The 20,622-nt window shown below is 31.1% G+C and overlaps 1 protein-coding gene across 2 annotated transcripts in view; it reads right to left on the bottom strand.

The window, feature by feature from the left end:
- Nucleotides 1-20,622, bottom strand: part of LOC110861344 (methyl farnesoate epoxidase) — a 34,079-nt gene that overhangs the window by 2,324 nt on the left and 11,133 nt on the right. For both annotated transcript variants that reach the window (XM_022110452.2, XM_035844649.1), the window contains exons 5-6: nt 368-700; nt 145-262 (exon numbers count right to left, since the gene is read on the bottom strand). In XM_022110452.2, coding sequence (XP_021966144.1) covers nt 145-262; nt 368-700 — 451 coding nt within the window. The remainder of the gene's footprint in view (nt 1-144; nt 263-367; nt 701-20,622) is intronic.

Genomic DNA, 20,622 nt, shown 5'->3' with positions numbered 1-20,622 from the left:
AATTGGTTAAACATTACATTTTTCAAAAATTAATTTTGAAAATTAATTTTCACACAAGGACAAATAGATTCCCAGAGCGGAGAAATGATTTAAAATGCTGATTTTTTACGATTTTGGCATCCAGTCCTACGTTAAAAAACTTACTTGTATAGACCGATTTAGCATCATTTTTCGATTCCTCGATTTTTTTCAGGAAACAATCAATATAATTTTGAGGCTCTTGGAGATAAGCGCCTTCCATTTTTCGCTCGTTGATTAAACTCTGTAATTTCAAAATTCCCAGAAAAAAAATTTCAAAAAACCCAAAAATCCAAATTCAAAATCTCCAATACATCTTTATTCTCTTTTAAAATTCTTATATCCTCACCTGCGAATATTGGTGCGACTCTTCAAAAACTTTGGAAACATAATCCGTCTTCAGAAACTTTGGGAAAACTTTTTTCAAAAATGGGAACGAATGTACGGGATCGATAAAAGTTTGAGCTTTCGTCATGCCAAAATTTTTCTCGAGCATTTTGACCAATTTTGGATCATCGTGGGCATACCGCACGCCAGCGATCATGCACCAAAGCACGTTCAGTACGGAGAGGATGAACGTCGTCCGGATGGTTAAGGTGCCATTGGACGATTTAATTTCGGTGCGAAATTCAGTCACCAAATCGCAAATTTCCGCTTCAATTACGCTTTGCATGGAATGGCGCTGAAAAAATAAAAATAAAATTTTTCTGAAAACAATGAAATAATAAAATTTTAAGGTACGACTCGATGACTCGTTTTGAATCTTGCCAATAACAATTCTCCGACTAAATATGTACCTTACACCGTTTTCTACTTATCCAGATTTTGATAAGCGCAAAAAAAAGAATTGTAGATAAATACGGAATATAATAAACAGGAAATCTTATAAATTTTTACATTTTCGAAAACTTGCGTTATAAAAACTTCAATCACCTTATCTGAGTTACTTTTTAGCAAAAAGATATTTTAAAGATTTGTCAAATCGACGTGAAAACCTTGACAAAAATTTTCGCATTAAATAAAAACTTCAAACCTTATCCGGTTTTCGAATAAGGTTTGAAGATCCGACTTATTGAATTTCGACAGATTTTGATAAGCATAAAAAAATCATCAATGAACACGGAAAAGCGAAATGTTTTCTTTCCGCAATTTAATGGAAACTTTCATACGTCTTGAATTTGTACCATTTCGAAAAAATTTAAGGCAAGGCAAATAAATGAACCTGAGTTACTTCTAAATCGTACATTATTTTATAAATTTTACAAATCGACGTCAAAATCTTGACAAAATTTTTACCAAAAAGTTTTCTAATTTATTTAATACATAACCTCTACGCGTTTTCTTTCCTAATCTTATCCACATTTTGATAAGCACAAAAAATAATTGTAGACAAATACGGAACAGCAAAAATGGAAATTTTTGTACACTTTTAGAATTAGCATATTTTGGAAATCTTGTGTAAAAAAAATGTATAACAATATAAGACCTGACTTGCTATTAAATCATATTTATTCGCAATATTTTACAAATCGACGTGAACATATTGACAAAAATTCGAATCAAACTTTTCAAAATACTCAAGAATTATACCTTTTCTTTTCCCTATTCCAGTCTTATTCAAATTTGAATAAGCACCAAAAACAATCGTGGATAAATACGGAACAGATAAAAAATTGAAATTTTCATATTTTTACAATTAAAAAAACAAACTTCTGTAAAAAACTATATCCTCAAAATCTTAACCAGATTTGAATAAAAAAATAGAATCCAAGACAAAAATAGTGTACATATACTCACTCTCCATCCAAGCAGGAATGAACTTTTACAGAAATTGAGAATTCTGAGAAACTATACGCCACTATTAGTGGCGAACTTTCCCGTTATCATTATTTGAGATTTGAGATTGACAGTGACGTAGTTTCTCATAATTCTCAATTTCTGTAAAAGTTCATTCCTGCTTTGAAAAAGAATACTTCCAGTATTTTTACAGTTTGCCAAATTTGTGTAAAGAAACCTAAAAGAGTGTACAAGTTGAATGTACGGAACTGTTTAACTACAAATTAGTTTGAATAATTTACAATTTGACGTCAAAACCTTGACAGGAATTCTAACGAAAATTTTCGGACTAAAAATGTACTTCAACACGTCTACCGATTGTCCACTTATCTAGATTTTGATAAGCACAAAAAATAATTGTCGACAAACAAGGAATGTAAAAAATGAAAATTTCTGTAGTTCTACAATTTTTAAATTTCGAACAAACTTATGTGAAAAACTTAACCCAATCAAAGAATCGGATCTGGCTTTTAAATCGTACGTTATTTTTTTCAAAATTTCACATATCGAAGTCAAAATCTTGCCAAAATATTCTAACCAAAATTATCGCACTAATAATGTACTTAAAACCTTAACCCGTTTTCGACTTAACCGGATTTTGATAAGCGCAACAAAGAATCATAGTAAAGCACGGAAAAGCAAAATTTTTGATTCTTGAAATTTAAGGGAAACTTTATTTCTAGAATTGTTAAGTTTCGAAAAACGTCTCGCAATCAAAGAATGAAATCTTAGTTTTTTTAAAATCTTACATTATTTTCTAAATTTCACAAATCAACGTCAAAACGTGCGAATTTTCGCACTAAATATGTATTTAAGACCTTACCCCGTTTTCCACTTATCCAGATTTTAATATGCACGAAAAATAATTGTAGACAAACACGGAATAGCAAAATAGGAAATTTTAGTACTTTTAGAATTTTTACATTTCGCAAAAATATGTGTAAAAAATCTACTAAAAACTTTTAGTACTTTTACTTATATTTTGAAAAAAACTTAGCTAAAGTGCAAATCTCATCTGAATTGCTTTTTAACCACAACATATTCTCAAGATTTTACAAATCGACGTGAAAACCTTGACAAAAATTGCATCTAAAATTTTCGCATTAAATATGTACTTCAAACCTTATCCAGTTTTCGACTTATCCAGATTTTGATAAGCATAAAAAGAAACGAAAAAGCAAAATTTTTGCTTTCTGCAATTTAATGGAAATTTAATATACTAAGAATTTTTACATTTCGAGAAACTTAAAGTAATCAAATACATGAACCTGGATTGCTTTTAAGTCCTACCTTATTTTACAAATTTTAAAAATCGACGTCAAAATCTTGCACGAAAAGTGCACCAAAAAGTTTTCTCGTTTAATACATGACATCCACACGTTTTCTTCCCTAATCTTATCCAGATTTTGATAACCGCAAAAAAATAATTTTAGACAAACACGGAACAGGGAAAAAAGGAATTTTTTATATACTTTTAGAATTTGAATATTATGGAAAATTTGTGTAAAAAAACCTTTAACAATGCAGAACCTGACTTGCCATTAAATCATATTTATTCTCAATTTTTTTCAAATCGACGTCAAAACATTTACATAAATTCTAACCAAAATTTTCAAAATACTCATAAATTATACCCTTTCTTCCAATCTTATCCAAATTTGGATAAGCACCAAAAACCAATCGTAGACAAATACGGAACAGATAACAAAATGGAAATTTTCATACTTTTACAATTTGAAAAAATACTAGTGTAAAAAACTTGAAGGCTTTATTCAACCATATCTGAGTTCATGTGTAAGCATACATTGTTCTCAATATTTTACAAATTGACGTCAAAATTTGAGGTCAAAATTTCAACTTGACAAAAATTCTAAGACAAATCTTCCTCCTACTAAAAAACTATATCATAAATCTTATCCAGAATTTGATAAGCATAAAAAATAGAATCCGAGACAAACATAGAGTATACTAGGAGATATTTAAATACAAATTAGTTTCAATAATTTACAATTCTACGTCGAAACCTTGATAAAAATTCTAACTAAAATTTTCGCAATAAAAATGTACTTTAACACCTCTACCAATTTTCCACTTATCTAGATTTTGATAAGCACAAAAATGAATTATAGACAAACAAGGGAAAACAAAAATTGAAATTTTTGCACAACTAGTGTTTTTAAGTTAAAAAAACTTGACCTCTCCAGGAATCGCATCCAAGTTGCTTTTTAATCATGTGATTTACATGTTTGACAAGCATTCGAACAAAAAATAGCACTAAACATGTACTTAAAACCCTAATTTGTTTTCCACTCATCCAGATTTTGATAAGCCCAAAAAAGAATTGTATATAGACAAATCATGAACCTGGAAAGGGAAATTCTTTCCGGAATAAAAAAGATTGAAATTCCTATTATTTCCAGCATTTTTATATTTTGCAAAAAAAAAACTTGCACAAAAAACACAATTGTCCAATCGCATCTGAGTTGCTTTTTATCTATTTATACGTTGTTTTATTTAAGTTAATTATACGTTGCTCTAATAATTTGCAATTTGACGTAGATAAAATAGATGAACCTGAGCTGTTTCTAAATTCTACAGTATTTTCTAAATTTCACAAATCGACGTCAAACCCTAGATAAAAATGTACCAACAAATTTTTGATCTCAACGGTGAGAACCTTTACATGTTTCCCACCACTGATTTTATCCAGAATTTGATAAGCGCAAACAAAATCGTAAACAAATAATGAACAACCAAAATGGAAATTTATGTTTCTGAATTTTGGAAAAACTTAATAAAAAAACAATGAATTCAATCTCAGTTGATTTTTAACTACACATTATTTTCAAAATTTCATAAATCAATGTCGACACGTTGATAAAAATTCTCCTATTAAATATGTACTTAAACCTTAAGCGGTTTTCCACTTATCCAGATTTTGATAAGCATAAAAAAGAAATTGTAGACAGAACAGGAAAAATTGAAAATCTTATATTTCCAGCGTTTTGAAAAACTTGTGTAAAAAACTTAAAACAAATCTCCAATCGAATCTGAGTTGCTTTTTAACTACACATTATTATCAGTAATCTACAATTTGACGTGAAAACCTTGACAAAAATTGTACCAATAAATTTTTGCACTAAATACTAAAAACCTTTACGCATTTTCCTTCACTATTCGTTGGAAAATAGTTAAGCGTGATGGATTGGTGGAATCGATGGCGGGGAATTGACACCGAATCCGGTACTGTGCATTTTTACGCCCATCAATTCCCCGTCACCGATTTCCCCCCATCGATTCTCACCCCACAAGTTCCCCGCTTTATCAATTCCCCGCCATCAATTCCCCGTTATCAAATTCTCACCCGTCTCATGAAATGGCAACAATGCACCAAAGCTGACGCTACCAAAACCATTCACTTTAAAAGGTGATATGATAAAACGATCAAGCATGAATATTATCTGCTCCTTTAAAAAAACATCGTACAATATTGGTCAGCTATAACTTTGTGTGTATGTACATATGTACAAGTACAAATTTTGAGATAAATTCAACTGTTAATAGTTTAATGTAAAGCTAATTTTTTGTACAACAGGACCTTGATGTTTTAAAAAAATAATTTATTTATTTTCCAGGAAATTTATTGTGACAAAAACGGTAAATAAGTAAGCTAATTTCTTAAAAGTTCAACGTTTTGTACTACAAAAAATAGGTTTGCCCCAAATTATTCAAATTGCATCCCTCTCAAAACTCATGAAGTTGATGCCATTTTAGAATTTGCATTTAAAGAAATTGAACAAGGGTTGAGTGAAACTAAAAACTCTATGATGAAGATATCGGACCTTAATCAAATATCAAAAAACGACTACCTTGCAATTTGAAGTCTGCTTTTCCCCGACTTTCACTGACTTGCTCACGCGCTCACTCAGTCATAAACTTTTCACTATTTTTTCAAATAAAGAATTAAAAGTTTACTTGGAAGAAGTTGTTCACTACCTGTATGGTAAAGTACGCCTGCCTTGTCTTGTCTCTTCTCTCGCTTATTCAAAACCATAGCTGACCAATATTGTACGATGTTTTTTTAAAGGAGCAGATAATATTCATGCTTGATCGTTTTATCATATCACCTTTTAAAGTGAATGGTTTTGGTAGCGTCAGTTTTGGTGCATTGTTGCCATTTCATGAGACGGGTGAGAATTTGATAACGGGGAATTGATGGCGGGGAATTGATAAAGCGGGGAACTTGTGGGGTGAGAATCGATGGAGGGGAATTGATGACGGGGAATCGATGGCGGGGAATTGACACCGAATCGGAATTTCTGCCCGCAAAAAAACATTTGATTAACATTGCGAGCGAATTAGAATTCAACTCAAATCCATCGATTCGGTGTCAATTCCCCGCCATCGATTCCCCGTCATTAATTCCCCTTCATCGATCGCTCGCAATGTTAATCAAATGTTTTTTTGCGGGCAGAAATTCCATCACGCTTAAATATTTTCCAATCAATAATCTTATCCAGAATTTGAGAAGCGCAAAAATATTCGTACACAAACATGGAGCAGCCAAGATGGAAATTTTTATACTTTTAGAGTTTTGAAATTTTGAAAAAACTTGACACGATTCTTCAATCAGATCTAATTTGCTCTTTGACAATATATTATTATCAATAATTATAAATTTTAACGTCCACACATTGACAAAAATTGTAAGTTTTTGCACTAAATTCTAAAAACCTTTACACGTTTTTCCATCCACTAATCTTATCCAGAATTTGATAAGATTGAAAAAAATCTACTTATTAACAATCGTCCTATCTAAATTTATAATTCAATAATATTTATTTCTAATATTATATAAATCGACGTCAAAATCTTAAAAAAGAAATTTAAAAAAATCTTCCACTACTAAAATTAATACCGTCAATCTTATCCACATTTTGATAAGCACAAAAACAACCTGAGACAAAAAAAGGAGCAGCAAAAAATTGAAATTTTAATGCATTTTGGAATATTTACATTTCGAAAAATTTGTGCGTGAAAAACTTAACAATAAATCAGAAAATCTTATCTGCAAGTAACCGTACTTTCTTCGTAATATTTAACAAATCGACGTCAAAACCATACCTTGTTGGTATTTACTCATACGTTATTCTGAATATTTTACAACTCGATGTCAACAGTGTTGACTCAACACCTTGACAAAAACTCTAACAAAAATCTTCATCCAACTCAAGAACCATACCCTTAATCTTATCCAGATTTTGATAAGCAAGAAAGATTCATAGAGGAATGCGGAGCAAGAAAAAATGGAAATTTTCAAACCTGTTCAAAAAAAACTTTTCATTTAAAGCTCAGTCATCCCTATTTCTGACTGATTTGCTTATCCATATTTTGATAAGCGCAAACAAAAAGAATTGTAGACATATACGGAACAGCAAAAATGGAAATTTTTATACGTTTTTAGAATTAGCATATTTTGGAAAACTTGTGTAAAACAATTTTAACAACGTAGCACCTAACTTGCTATTAAATCATATATATTCTCACTATTTTATAATCGACGTCAAAATATTGACAAAAATTTTCAAGCATTATACCCTTTCTTTTCTCCATTCCAATCTTATCCCAATTTTTTGATAAGCACCAAAAACAATCGTAGATAAATACAGAACAGGTAAAAATAGGAAATTTTCATATTTTTACAATTCGAAAAAACTTGTGTAAAAAACTTAAAGCCTTTATTCAACCCTATTTGAGTTCGTGTATATCCATACATTGTTCTCAAAATTGACGTAAAAATTTGACCCCAAAAATTCTTCCTCCTACTCAAAAACTATATCCTCAATCTTATCCAGATTTTGATAAGCACAAAAAATAGAAGCCGAGACAAAAATAGTGTGTATACTCTCCATCCACGCAGGATTGAACTTTTACAGAAATTGAGAATTCTTAGAAACTATACGCCACTACTAGGCTCAAACTTCCCCATTAGCATTATTTCAGGAAATTTAAGACTGACAGTCGCGTAGTTTCTCAGAATTCTCAATTTCTATAAAAGTTCAATCCTGCGTGGAAAGAGAGTACTTCCAGGATTTTTACAGTTTGCCAAACATGATGTAATCCTACCCCCTAGCCCCTAACTTTCTATCCCCTATCCCCTACATAGTACTACCTACCCCCTAAACCCCTAGCCCCTACTTTCTATCCCCTAAAACTCTATCCCCTACTTCCTAGCCCCTAAAATTCTATCCCCTACTTTTTAACCCCTAAAGTCAAAATTTCTCACAGTGCCCCAAATTTGTCAATATGCCCCAAATCTCTTAAAATGCCCCAAATTTCTCAAATTCTAGGCACCTGGGCAAGATGCGAAAATTTTGAAACTATATGGGGCAAGGTGAGATTTCTAGCTTATGAGGGTATTGTTCGTAGTTAGCGAGCGAAGCGAGCAGGTTAGGTTAGATCAACTAGGCACGCGGAAAGCGTGAACTGGTCAGCTAGCTCTCCTAGTTAGGACTCCTAATTAAGGTGTCCTAGCTAGGACTCTAACTACGTGTCCTAGCTAGGACCTTAACTACGTGTCCTAGCTAGCACTTTTCATCTAGCTAGCACTCCTAGCTAGGTTTCCTCGCTACCTCCATTAGCTAGATTTCCTAACTAATACTATTATGTATCTTTCCTAGCCAGCTCGCTTTCCCAGCCTTCTAGCTAGGAGTCCTAGCTAGAAGAGCTAGCTAGGGCACCTAGTTAACAGTCCTAGCTAGGACACCTTGTTAACAGTCCTAGCTAGGACCCCTTGTTAACAGTCCTAGCTAGGACACCTTGTTAACAGTCCTAGCTAGGACCCCTTGTTAACAGTCCTAGCTAGGACACCTGTTAACAGTCCTAGCTAGGACCCCTTGTTAACAGTCCTAGCTAGTACACCTATTTAGGAGTCCTAGCTAGGAGAGCTAGCTGACCAGTTCACGCTTTCCGCGTACCTAGTAAATCTAACCTAACCTGCTCGCTTCGCTCGCTAACTACGAACAATACCCCCATAGGCTAGAAATCTCACCTTGCCCCATGTAGTTTCAAAATTTTCGCATCTTGCCCAGGTGCCTAGAATTTGAGAAATTTGGGGCATATTAAGAGATTTGGGGCATATTGACAAATTTTGAGTTTAGGGGATAAAAAGTAGGGGATAGAGTTTTAGGGGCTAGGAAGTAGGGGATAGAGTTTTAGGGGATAGAAAGTAGGGGCTAGGGGTTTAGGGGGTAGGCAATACTATGTAGGGGATAGGGGATAGAAAGTTAGGGGCTAGGGAGTAGGAAGTACATCATTTGCCAAACTTGTATAAGGAAACTAAAATTTCCGCAATAAAAATGTATTTAAACACCTCTACCCGTTTTCCACTTATCTAGATTTTGATAAGTACACAAAATGATTGTAGACAAACAAGGGACATCAAAAATTGAAATTATTGAACTATTAATATTTTTAATTTAAAAACGACGTATGTAGAAAACTTAACCTGTCCAGGAATCTGAATTAATTTTTAATGATACGTAATTTACAAAATTTCACAAATCGACGTAAAACCTTGACATTTTTTGACAAAAATTCGAACAAAAATTTTAGCAATAAATATGTACTTCTAAACATGACCTGTTTTCCACTTATCCTGATTTTGATAAGCTAAACAGGATAAGGAAAAATTGAAATTCTCGTATTTCCGGCATTTTAAAATTTTGAAAAACTGACGTGAACAACAAAATTCTACATACCCATTTGAGCTGCTTTTTAATTCTACGTTATTCTAATAAATTACAAATCAACGTCAAAACCTTGACCAAACTTGTACCAACAAATTTTTGCTCTAAATGCCAAAACTAATCTTATCCAGAATTTGATAAAGTCAAATAATAATTGTAGACAAACGCCGAAATGGAATTTTTATACTTCTGGTACTTTTATTTAAAAATAACTCGTTTAAAAAAGCTAAAGCTAAGCTTAGAATTAAATCTGAATTCTTTTAAACCACACATTATTTTCAAAATTTCATAAATCAACGTCAACCCGTTGCTAAGAATTGTAACAATAATTTTAGCATTAAGGATATACTTAAATCTCTACCCGTTTTCCACTTAACCAGATTTTGACAACCATAAAAAATCGTAGACAAGAACGGAACAGCAAAATGGAAATTTTTACACTTTTAGAATTTTCAGATTTTGAAAAACTTGTGTAAAAAACTTGAGGCGATTCTTCAATAACATCTGACTTGATTATTAACTATAAATTATTTTCAATATTTTACAATTTGACGTCGAAACATTGATAAAATTAAAAAAAAAATAAATTAAATAAATTAAATATGCTAAAACCTTTACATGTTTCCCCTCACTAATCTCATCCAGAATTTGATAAGCACAAAATAGAAGTGTAGACAAGCACGGAACAGCAAAAATGGAAATTTTGATACTTCTAGTATTTTAAAATTTTGAAAAATACTTGGGTAACAAAACTATAGTAAATGAAGGGGTCAAAATAATTTGCCATTTATTCACAAATCGAGGTTAAAACCTTGACAAAAATTCCAACTAAAATTTTGCAATTAATTAACTATTTAATAATATTTTCCTCTCCCTATCTTATCCAGACTTTGATAAGCACAACAAGAAATCCGAGACAAACACGGAGCAGTGAAATTAGGAATTGCATCAATGTTTAGTGTTTTAAAATTTGGTAAAAATTGTACCAAAAATTTTCCCACTACCCTTTTTCCTTCCTCAATTTTATCCAAATTTTGATTACCACAAAAAAAACATGGACAAATTCGGAACAGCAAAAATCAAAATTTTCATAATTGAAAAATTATACAAATTTGTGTAAAAACATAAATCAAGTATCAAAGATGAGATCCAGCTGAGTTACTATTTTAAAAGTATTTTTCCTAATATTTTGCATACCGACGTCGAAATCAAACCCTTGTCAAAAATTGTACCAAAAATTTTCACAAGGCTAAAAACCCATACCATTTCTTCCAATCTTGTCAGGATTTTGATAAGCATAAAAAAATCCTAGACAAAGCCGGACTAGTCCAACTGGAAATTTGCACACTTCAGGAATATTTATATTTCGAAAAAATTGTCTAAAATAACATACTCCAATACTCAAACCTTACCTGAGCTGCTATTTAACTATGCGTTATTCTCAATACTTCACAAATCGACGTCAAAACGATGAGGAAAATTGTACCAAAAAATTTTGGCACGGCTTAAAAACAATAGTTGAAAAGCAAAATTTTTGCAAAATGGAAACTTTAAAATACTTCTAGAAATTTCACATTCACATTTTTACATTTCGAAGCTCATCTTACCTCAGGTTCTATTTAATTATACGTTATTCTCAAAATTTCACAAATCGACGTCAAAAACCTGACAAAAATTTCCTTTAACTGTTATTAATACCCTTTTTCCTCTCCGAATCTTATCAAGTTTTTGATAAGCCCAAAAAAATCCGAGACAAACACAGAACAGTAAAAATTAAAATTTTCATACTTCTAGTATTTTTGGACTTTGAAAAAAGCTATGTAACAAAAATCCGAGATATTATCTGACATTCTTTTTAAGTATACTTTATCCTTAGTATTTCACAAATCGACGTCAAACCCTTGATAAAAATTGTATTTTGGCACGAATGAAAACTATACTTGAAAAGCAAAATTTTTGTTTTTTTGGCAATTTTTTAATGGAAACTTTCATACTTTTGGAAATTTAACATTTTGAAAAACTGGTTTGAAAAACTGGTTTGAAAAACTTTAACCTACAATCGAATCTAATCTGAGCTAGTTTTTAATGATATGCACACATTATTTTCATTAATTTAAAAATCGACGTCAAAACCTTGACAAAAATTGTACCAAAAAATGTTCGCACTTAATACATAACCTCTACGGTTTTTTTTCGCAATCTTATCCAGTTTTTTATAAGCGCAGAAAAGAATAAAAAACAAACATGGACCAGTAAACTTGGAAATTTGCATAATTCTGGAAATTTTACAACTTGTTTAACAAACATCCTCCTTCTAATTTGACCTGAGTTGCTTCTATAGAAGCAATATATATATATGGGTATATATACCCATTCAACCCATTGCTCCAACCTTATCCAGATTTTGATCCGCATAAAAAGAATCGTAGACAAGCACGAAACAGAAAAAAAATGAAAACTTTAATACCTCAAGTATTTTTACAATTTGAAAAAAAAACTGTGTACAAAAAGAAATAGGACATAACTCAACCGTTTGCTGTGTCTGTTTGTTTATAGCAATAAATTATTCTCAATATTTTGCAAATTGACATCAAACCACGACAAAAATTGTCCAATTTGCAAAAAAATGTAAAAATCAAATTGACAAAAATTTTAACAAACATTTTCTCCCTAATCAAAAACTATATCCTCAACAATATCTTATCCAGACTGATAAGTACAAAAAACAATCCGAGACAAACACGGGACACCAAAAATGGAATTGTTATACTTCCAGCATTTGTACCAAAAATTTTCCCAAGGCTGAAAAACTATACCATTTCTTTTCCCTCTTCTCATCTTGTCAGGATTTTGATAAGCATAACAAAATCCTAGACACACCCAGACCAGTAAAAATGAGAATTTTCATACTTCTAGCATTTTTACTTTTCAAAAAATTTGCCTAAAAAAAGTTAATTCGACATTCTAATCTGACCTGATCTGCTATTTAATTATACATTATTCTCAATATTTCACAGATCGACGTCAAAACCTTGACAAATATTGTACCAAAAGTTTTTGCTCTACTTCTCTTTCCTTTAAATACTAACAATGGAACCTTTATTCAAGCTATGCCGGGATTATCTAAGGAGTTATATCAAAAAATCAGGCCAAAAATTAGGAATCCCATGGCCATTCATTTGAATGGCCCTTTTAAAGAAAAATATTGGGGGGCAAAGAACCCACGAGCGCCTTGGTTTTTGCCGCGTGGAGGGAAGGGGAGAGAAAATTTACTAAAAAATTGAACTTTGTCCCCAGTATTTTTTTCCAAAGGGGCCATTCAGCGGAATGATAGGCGTCATCTGATTCCTAATTTTTGGCTTGATTTTTTGATAGTCTCGGTGTACCTTGAAAAAAGGTTCCATTATAAAACCTTTACGTGTTTCCCTCCCCTAAGCTTATCCAGAGTTTGATAAGCACAAAAAAATCGTAGCCACAAGGAACAGAAAAAATGGGAATTTTTATACCTCTAGGGTACTTTAACAATTTTATAAACCTTGCACAAAAAACTTGTAAGCCTTCATTGATTCAATCTGAATTGGTTTTTAGTAATGCTTTATTCTCGAGATTTTACAAATCGACGTCAAAACATTGCCAAGAATATTTTTTTATAATCTTCCCCTACTTAAATTTTTGCCCTCAATCTTATCCAGATTTTGATAAGCACAAGAAAGAACCCGAGACTAATACGTCACAAATATGTCACAAATCGACGTCAAAACCTTGACAAGACAGCTCAAAAACTACGCCTTTTCTGTTCCCTTATCCAATCTCATCCAGATTTTGATAAGCATAGATAAACACGGAACAGAAAAAATGGGAATTTTTTAAACCTCTAGGGTATTTTAACAATTTAATAAAACTTATGTAAAAAAAAAACTTAAAAGCGTTGCATAATTCGATATGAATTGGTGTTGAGCCATGTATTATTCTCAATATTTTACACATCGAGATCAAACTTTAAAAATTCTAACCAAAATCTATACGATCAATCTTATCGGAACATAAAAAATGGAATTTTTATACTTCTAGCATTTTGCAATTAAACTTGTGTAAAAAAAATTATTTCATTGAAAAATAAAATCTAAGGTTGTGTTTAGCCACGCATTATTCTCAATATTTTACAAATCGACTTCAAACTTGACAATTCTTTCCCCTACTCAAAAACTATGCCCATAATCTTATCGAGACTTTGATAAGCAAAACAAAAAAAAACTTTCCAAAATATTACATTTTGGAAAAACTTGCGTAAAAACTTGTCCATGGAGTATGATTCTATCTGAGTTGCTTTTTAAGAAGTATTTGTTGCTAATATTTGGTAAATCGACGTCAAAATGTTAGCAAAAATTTTAATAAAACATTTTCCCACTACCCTTTTTCCTTCCTGAATCTTATCCAAATTTTGATAAGCAAAAAAACTGGACGAATATACAACAGCAAAAGGGGAAATTTACATACTACTAGTAAACGTTATACATTTTTGCAAAATTTACCTACCTGAGCTGTTCTTTCAGAAATACTTGTTTCCAATATTTCGCTAATCGATATCAAAATTTTGACACACATTTTAATAAAAACTTGCCCCAAACTCAAAAACTATGCCATTTCTTATCCCTCTTCCAATTTTATCCAGATTTCGACAAGCATAAAAAGAATCTGGACGGACAAGTAAAAATAGAAATTTGCATACGTCTGGAATTTTAACATTTCGAAAAAATTGCCTAAAAGAGTTAATCCCATATTGAAATCTTACCTCAGCTGCTGTTTAAGATCCCTATTTATGACGTAGTTGTCTCAAAAATATCTCGCAGCAAAAATACGGCGCGAACGCTTTTCATCCTGGTTTGTTTTTCCCAAAAAACATATGTTATTTGTTTTGGGGGACACGCATTCACTATGACTTGTATTGCATTTGTCGTAAAACTATTTTTATTCATGTTTTTACTCAACGCACAAAAATCTAACTCAATACACAGTTGGTGGGTGGCCCTCACATAACAAATCTTGTTGGACTTGTTCACGCCAATTTTTTCAATTTTTAAAACTATTTTCTGAGACTTTGAAATCGAATTTAGAAATTCTGCCTCACGCCATTATAGATAATTAGCTGATTAATAAGATGGTTTTGAAATTTTTCAATTTTCATGAGCCAATTTTGCTGAGGTACAAATTTAATATAACAGGTGGTCTTATGTTTTTTACATATTTTTTGTACCTCAGCTTTCAAAAACCACCGAAATATTGAATTTCTTCTTCGAATAGGACAACAACGGAATTATCTGTAATGGCACGAGAAAGAATTTTGAAATTCCGTCTGGCAGCTGAGAAATAATTCAAAATGTGGGGTTGTGACGTCATTGTTGTGACGTATGCTATGACTAATGGAGTCTCACGTTAATCATACATTGTTCTCAATATTTCACACAAATTGACGTCAAAAACCTGACAAAAATTTCCTTTAACTTTTATTAATCCTCTTTATCCTATTTCCTCTCCGAGTTTTATCCAAATTTTGATAAGCATAAAAATTGTGGATGAACACGGAACAAGAAAAATTGAAATTATTATATTTTAAGGATTTTTAGTTTTTGAAAAAACTTGCATACAAAACTTAAAGAAATCAGCGAAGCTTACCTAATTTGGTTTGTAAACATACATTATTCTCCATAATTTGCAATTTGACGTTAAAATCTTGACAAAAATTTTACTAACAAATTTTTGAAGTGCATACTAAAACCTTTACCCATTTCCCCCCACTAATTTTATCCAGAATTTGATAAGTCCAAAAAAGAATCACGGAACAGTAAAAATGGAAATTTGCATACTAAAAATTAAAATTTTTACTTTTTGGAAAACTTGTCTAAAAAAACTTCAAAATTTTTATATTTGGGGAAGCCTTGTGCAAAAAATTGGAATCTAGATACTTTTTCAAATATATTTATCTTTTATCAAGATATTTTTAGTACCTGAGTTACTATTTCAAATCTCCTGATGCCTAATATTTCACTTATCGGAGTCAAAACCTTGACAAAAATTGTACCAAAAAATTATATCAACAATTTTCCCATGGCTAAAAACGTTACCAACTTTCCTGTTATCCATATTTTGATACGCAGAAAAAATTCTGGACAAACACTGAAAAATAAACCTACAGTGCAGACTCCATATAGCCCGAGTCAGGGACATAGTCCCTGACTCAATAAGCCATTAGCAACCTCTGTACCGAATTTCAACTCTCTACAACAATTTTGAAATTTTGGTGCATACTACCCCACCCACTCCTATGACCCCCACCGGTCAACCACTGGACCGATTTGGCCCATCTTCGAACTCGTTTCCTAACTTTGTCCAATATGCATATGGTAAAAATTTCAAGTCAATCGGTTCAGCCGTTTTGGCTCTATCGTGCCGGACAGACAGACAGACGGACGGACGGATATGACGGTTCCATAAGCCCTGACTCGGGCTAAAAAATGGAAATTTGGATCCTTCTGGAATTTTTACATTTGAAAAAAATTGTCTAGAAAAATTGTTATCTAAGTTTTTCTTTAACTATAATATTTAATTCTCAATATTTTACAAATCGACGTCAAAACCATGACATAATAAAAGTTTGTTACTGATATATCCTTTTTCCCTCCTCAATCTTATCCAAATTTTGATAAGCACAAAACAACCTGGACAAACAGCAAAAATGGAGATTTCCATACTCCTGGAAATTTTACATTTGGCAAAATTTGTGTAAAAATTAGATCATTAGGTTTCATTCTACCTGAATTGATCTTTCACTAGTATTTGTTCCTAATATTTTGCAAATCGACGTCAAAACCTCGACAAAAATTGCACCAAAAATTATCCAAAGCTTTCCTTCCATCCTGATTTTGATAAGCACAAAAAAATGAATCACATACTAACACGAAAAAGCAAAATTTTGCTTTATGCCAATTAATGGAAACTTTCATACTTCTAAAATGTTTACATTTCGAAAATCTTGTGTAAAAACCTTAATGCAATCCAAGAATCGGATCTGAGTTGTTTTTAAATCTTACATTATTTTAAAAATTTCACTAATAGACTTAACACCTTGACAAAAATTCTAACTCAAATTTTCGCACGAAATATGCTTTCCACTTATCCAGATTTTGATGAGCAGAAAAAAATTATATTATATTTCTAGCATTTTTATAGTTTGAAAAACTTTCGGAAACGACTTGAACAATTCTTCAATCCGATCTAAGTTGGTTTTGGACTTTACATTTTTCTCAATAATTTACAATTTGACGTCAAAACTTTAACAAAATTTGTTCCAAAAAATTTCTGCACTAAATACTAAAACCTTTACGCGTTTCTCCTTATCCAGAAGCTTATCCAGAATTTGATAAGCTCCTAACCTTAACAAAAATTCTACAGTTTCCCTACTACTCAAAAACCACCTAGTTTTCTTTCTCAATCTTAACCAGATTTTGATAAGCAATTCTGGACAAACAAGGACCAGTAAAAATGGAAATTTGTATCTTTCCGAAATTTTTACATTTCGAAAAAAATTACCTAAAAAAAGTTAATCCCATATTCAAAATGGTACCTGAGTCATATCTGATACATATATCCTTTCTCTTAGCTCAATCTTATCCAAATTTTGATAAGCACAAAACAACCTGGACAAATAGCAAAAATGGAACTTTCCATACTCCTGGAAATTTTACATTTGACAAAGTGAATCATAGTATTTCATTCTACCTGAATTACTCTTTGACCAGTATTTGCTCTTAATTTCGAAAATCGATGCAAAAATCTTGGCAAAAATTTAAATACAAAATTTTCCCACTTCCCCTGTTTCCTTCCTTAATCTTATCCAAATTTTGATAAGCAAAAGAACCTGAACAAATATATAAATACAATAAAAATGGAAATTTTAATGCTACATTTTGGAAAAATTTTACCACCTGAGTTGTTCCTAATATTTCGAAAATCGATGGCAAAATCTTGACAAAAAGTGAATAAAAAATCTTCCCACTGTTATTAACCCTATTTTTTACACTTTTCCTCCCCCAGTCTTATCCAGATATTGATAAGCTCAACAAAAAAAAATCCGGGACAAACACGGAAAAGAAAAATTGGAAATTTTAATAATTTTCTTGAATTTTTACATTTTGGAAAAACTTAACCATAGAGTACCATAGTACCTGAGTTGCTATTTAACCTTGGCTAGTTTTCCCACTAAAAAATTAACCATTCAGATTTTGATAAGCATGAAAACCAACAAATTTTGGAAAAAATATGTTTGAAAATCAAAATTTTTGATATTTGTTATTTAATGGTGTTCAGACTTGTAGCAATTTTACATTTTGGAAAACTTGTTTAAGAAACTTTTCCCTACTATCGGGTCAAATTTGATTTATTATTTAAACATACTTTATTCATATTATTTCACAAATCGACATCAAACTAAAAATCGTACCAAGAATTATCCCGTTGCTGAAAAATTATGCAAATTTTCCTCTTATCCAGATTTTGATAACCATAATAAAATCGTAGACAAGCACGAAACAGTAAAAATGGAAATTTTTATACTTTTAGAATTTTTAGATTTTGAAAAAACTTCAGGTCAGAATTCTTTGCTATTTATTTGCAAATCAACGTCAAAATTTTGACAAAAATTGTAACAAAAATTTTGCGCACACCAAAATTCGACATTATCACGGAACAGAAAAAAATTGAAGCTTATCTACTTAGTATTTTAAAATAAAAAAAACTATTTGCCTGATGGAACCAACCTGAGTTGGTATTTACTCCTACATTATTCTAAAATTTCACCAATCGACGTCAAAATCTCAATAAATTTTAATAAAAGCTTGCCCCCAAGTCAAAAACTATGCCATTTCTTTCCCCCCTTTTAATTTTATCCAGATTTTGATATACACAAAAACACGTGGACAAGCATAGAGCAGCAAAAATTGAAATTTTTATACGTCTAGATTTTTACATTTTGAAAAAAATGTGTATAAAAACTTAACCATGAGTATCACTCGACCTGAGTTGCTCTTTCAAAAGTACTTGTTACTAATTTTTCACAAATCGACGTCACAATCTGGATAAAAATTGAACCACAAATTTTTTCACTACAAACTAAAACCTAAAACCTTTTTCCTACCTTATCCAGATTTTGATAAGCATGAAAAAGAATCATAGACAAACATGGGCCAGTGGAAATTTGCATACTAATTGAATTTCTACATTTTGGAAAATTTTATTTAAAAAACTTAGTTACTTACCGAATCTAACCTGAGTTGCTTCTTAATCATACATTATTTTCATTAATTTATCAAATCGACGTCAAAACATTATCAAAAATTCTAGCACTACATGTGTACTTCATATCTTAACCGGCTTTTGACTTATCCAAATTTTGATAAACACGAAAAAGAATCTTACACGGAAAAGCAAAATTTTTGATTTTTGCCATTCAATGGAAACTTCCACACTTCTAGTGATTTTACATTTTTTTGAAAATTTTTTCAAGAAACTTTCACCTATTATCAAATCAAATCTGATTTGCTGTGTAATCATTAGTTATTTTCAATAATTTACCAAATTGACGTCAAAACTTTGACCAAATAATTTTCCAAATAAATTTTTGAAAAAATGAAACACTTCAAACTAATGGAAAGATTTGTTTATTGGAATAATTTTGCAGTGGCGACCGGTTTCATAATCTTTCATCAGGGTTTACAAAATGGTGTAATTGACAAGTAAGACTCTCAAATACGAAGACAAATGTTCAAGTTCATCCCTGAAACAGGGAGTAGTTTTTCTTAAAAATGGTTAAAATTTTATGAAAATATGTATATTTAGTAATCAGAAAAGACTCAAAATCCAGGTGAATGTGTCAAATTTTCACACTTAATACATTACCTCTACGCGTTTTAGTCCCTGATCTTATCCAGATTTTGATAAGCGCAAATAAGAATCATAAGAAGACATGGAAAAGTAAAAATGGAAATTTTCATACTTTTAGAATTTTAATATTTTGGAAACCTTTTAAAAAAACTTGACAATACGTTCAATCCAACCTGAGTTGCTTTTTTAACAATGCGTATTCTTAATATTTCACAAATCGATGTCAAAAACAAAAATTGTTTGACAAAAATTGACAAAATTTGTATCAAAAATTGTGCCAAAAATTTTATCAAAAATTTTCGCTGTAAAAGTATACCTATTCTCACCACGATTTTGATAAGCATGAAAAAATCCTGGACAAACCCGGACCAGTAAAACTGGTAGTTTGCATACTTCTGGAATTGCTTAAAAAGTTAATCCCGCATATCAAATCTAACCTGAGCTGTGTAATCATAGATGATTCTCAATATTACACAAATCTACGTTAAAAACCTGACAAAATTCCGTATTTTAATTTTTGAAGGTTATTATGGTGTAATAATATATAAATTGCGTAAAGATGAACAAAGTTACTTACATTTCGAAAAAAATTATCTAAAAAACTTGCTCCAATACTCAAACCTTACCTGACCTGCTATTTAATAATACGTTATTCTCAATATTTCACAAATCGACGCCAAAAACCTGACAACAATTTTATTCAACTGCTATTAATCCTCTTTACCCCTTTTCTTCTCCGAACTTTATTAAGATTTTGATAAGCACAATAAAAGAATTGTAGATAACACGAAACAGGTAAAATTGAAATTTTTATATTTCAATTGTTTTTATATTTTGAAAAACATTAAGTAAAAAATTTGAAACAGTTTTCCATCCTGATCTGCGTTGCTTTTTAAACATACATTATTCTCAATAATTTACAATTTGACGTCAAAATCTGGACATAAACTGTACCAAAAAATTTTGCAGTACATACTAAAACCTTTACCCGTTTCCCATCACTAATCTTATCCAGATTTTGATAAGCACAAAAAAGAATCATGGACACACGGAATAGCAAAAATGGAAATTTTCATATTACTAA

Source organism: Folsomia candida, unplaced genomic scaffold, assembly GCF_002217175.1.
Source record: "Folsomia candida strain VU population unplaced genomic scaffold, ASM221717v1 Fcan01_Sc040, whole genome shotgun sequence".
In the NCBI taxonomy this organism is placed as follows: Eukaryota; Metazoa; Arthropoda; class Collembola; order Entomobryomorpha; family Isotomidae; genus Folsomia; species Folsomia candida.
The sequence above is the reverse complement of the archived record's forward strand: the minus strand, read 5'-3'. Positions and strand labels throughout refer to the sequence as shown.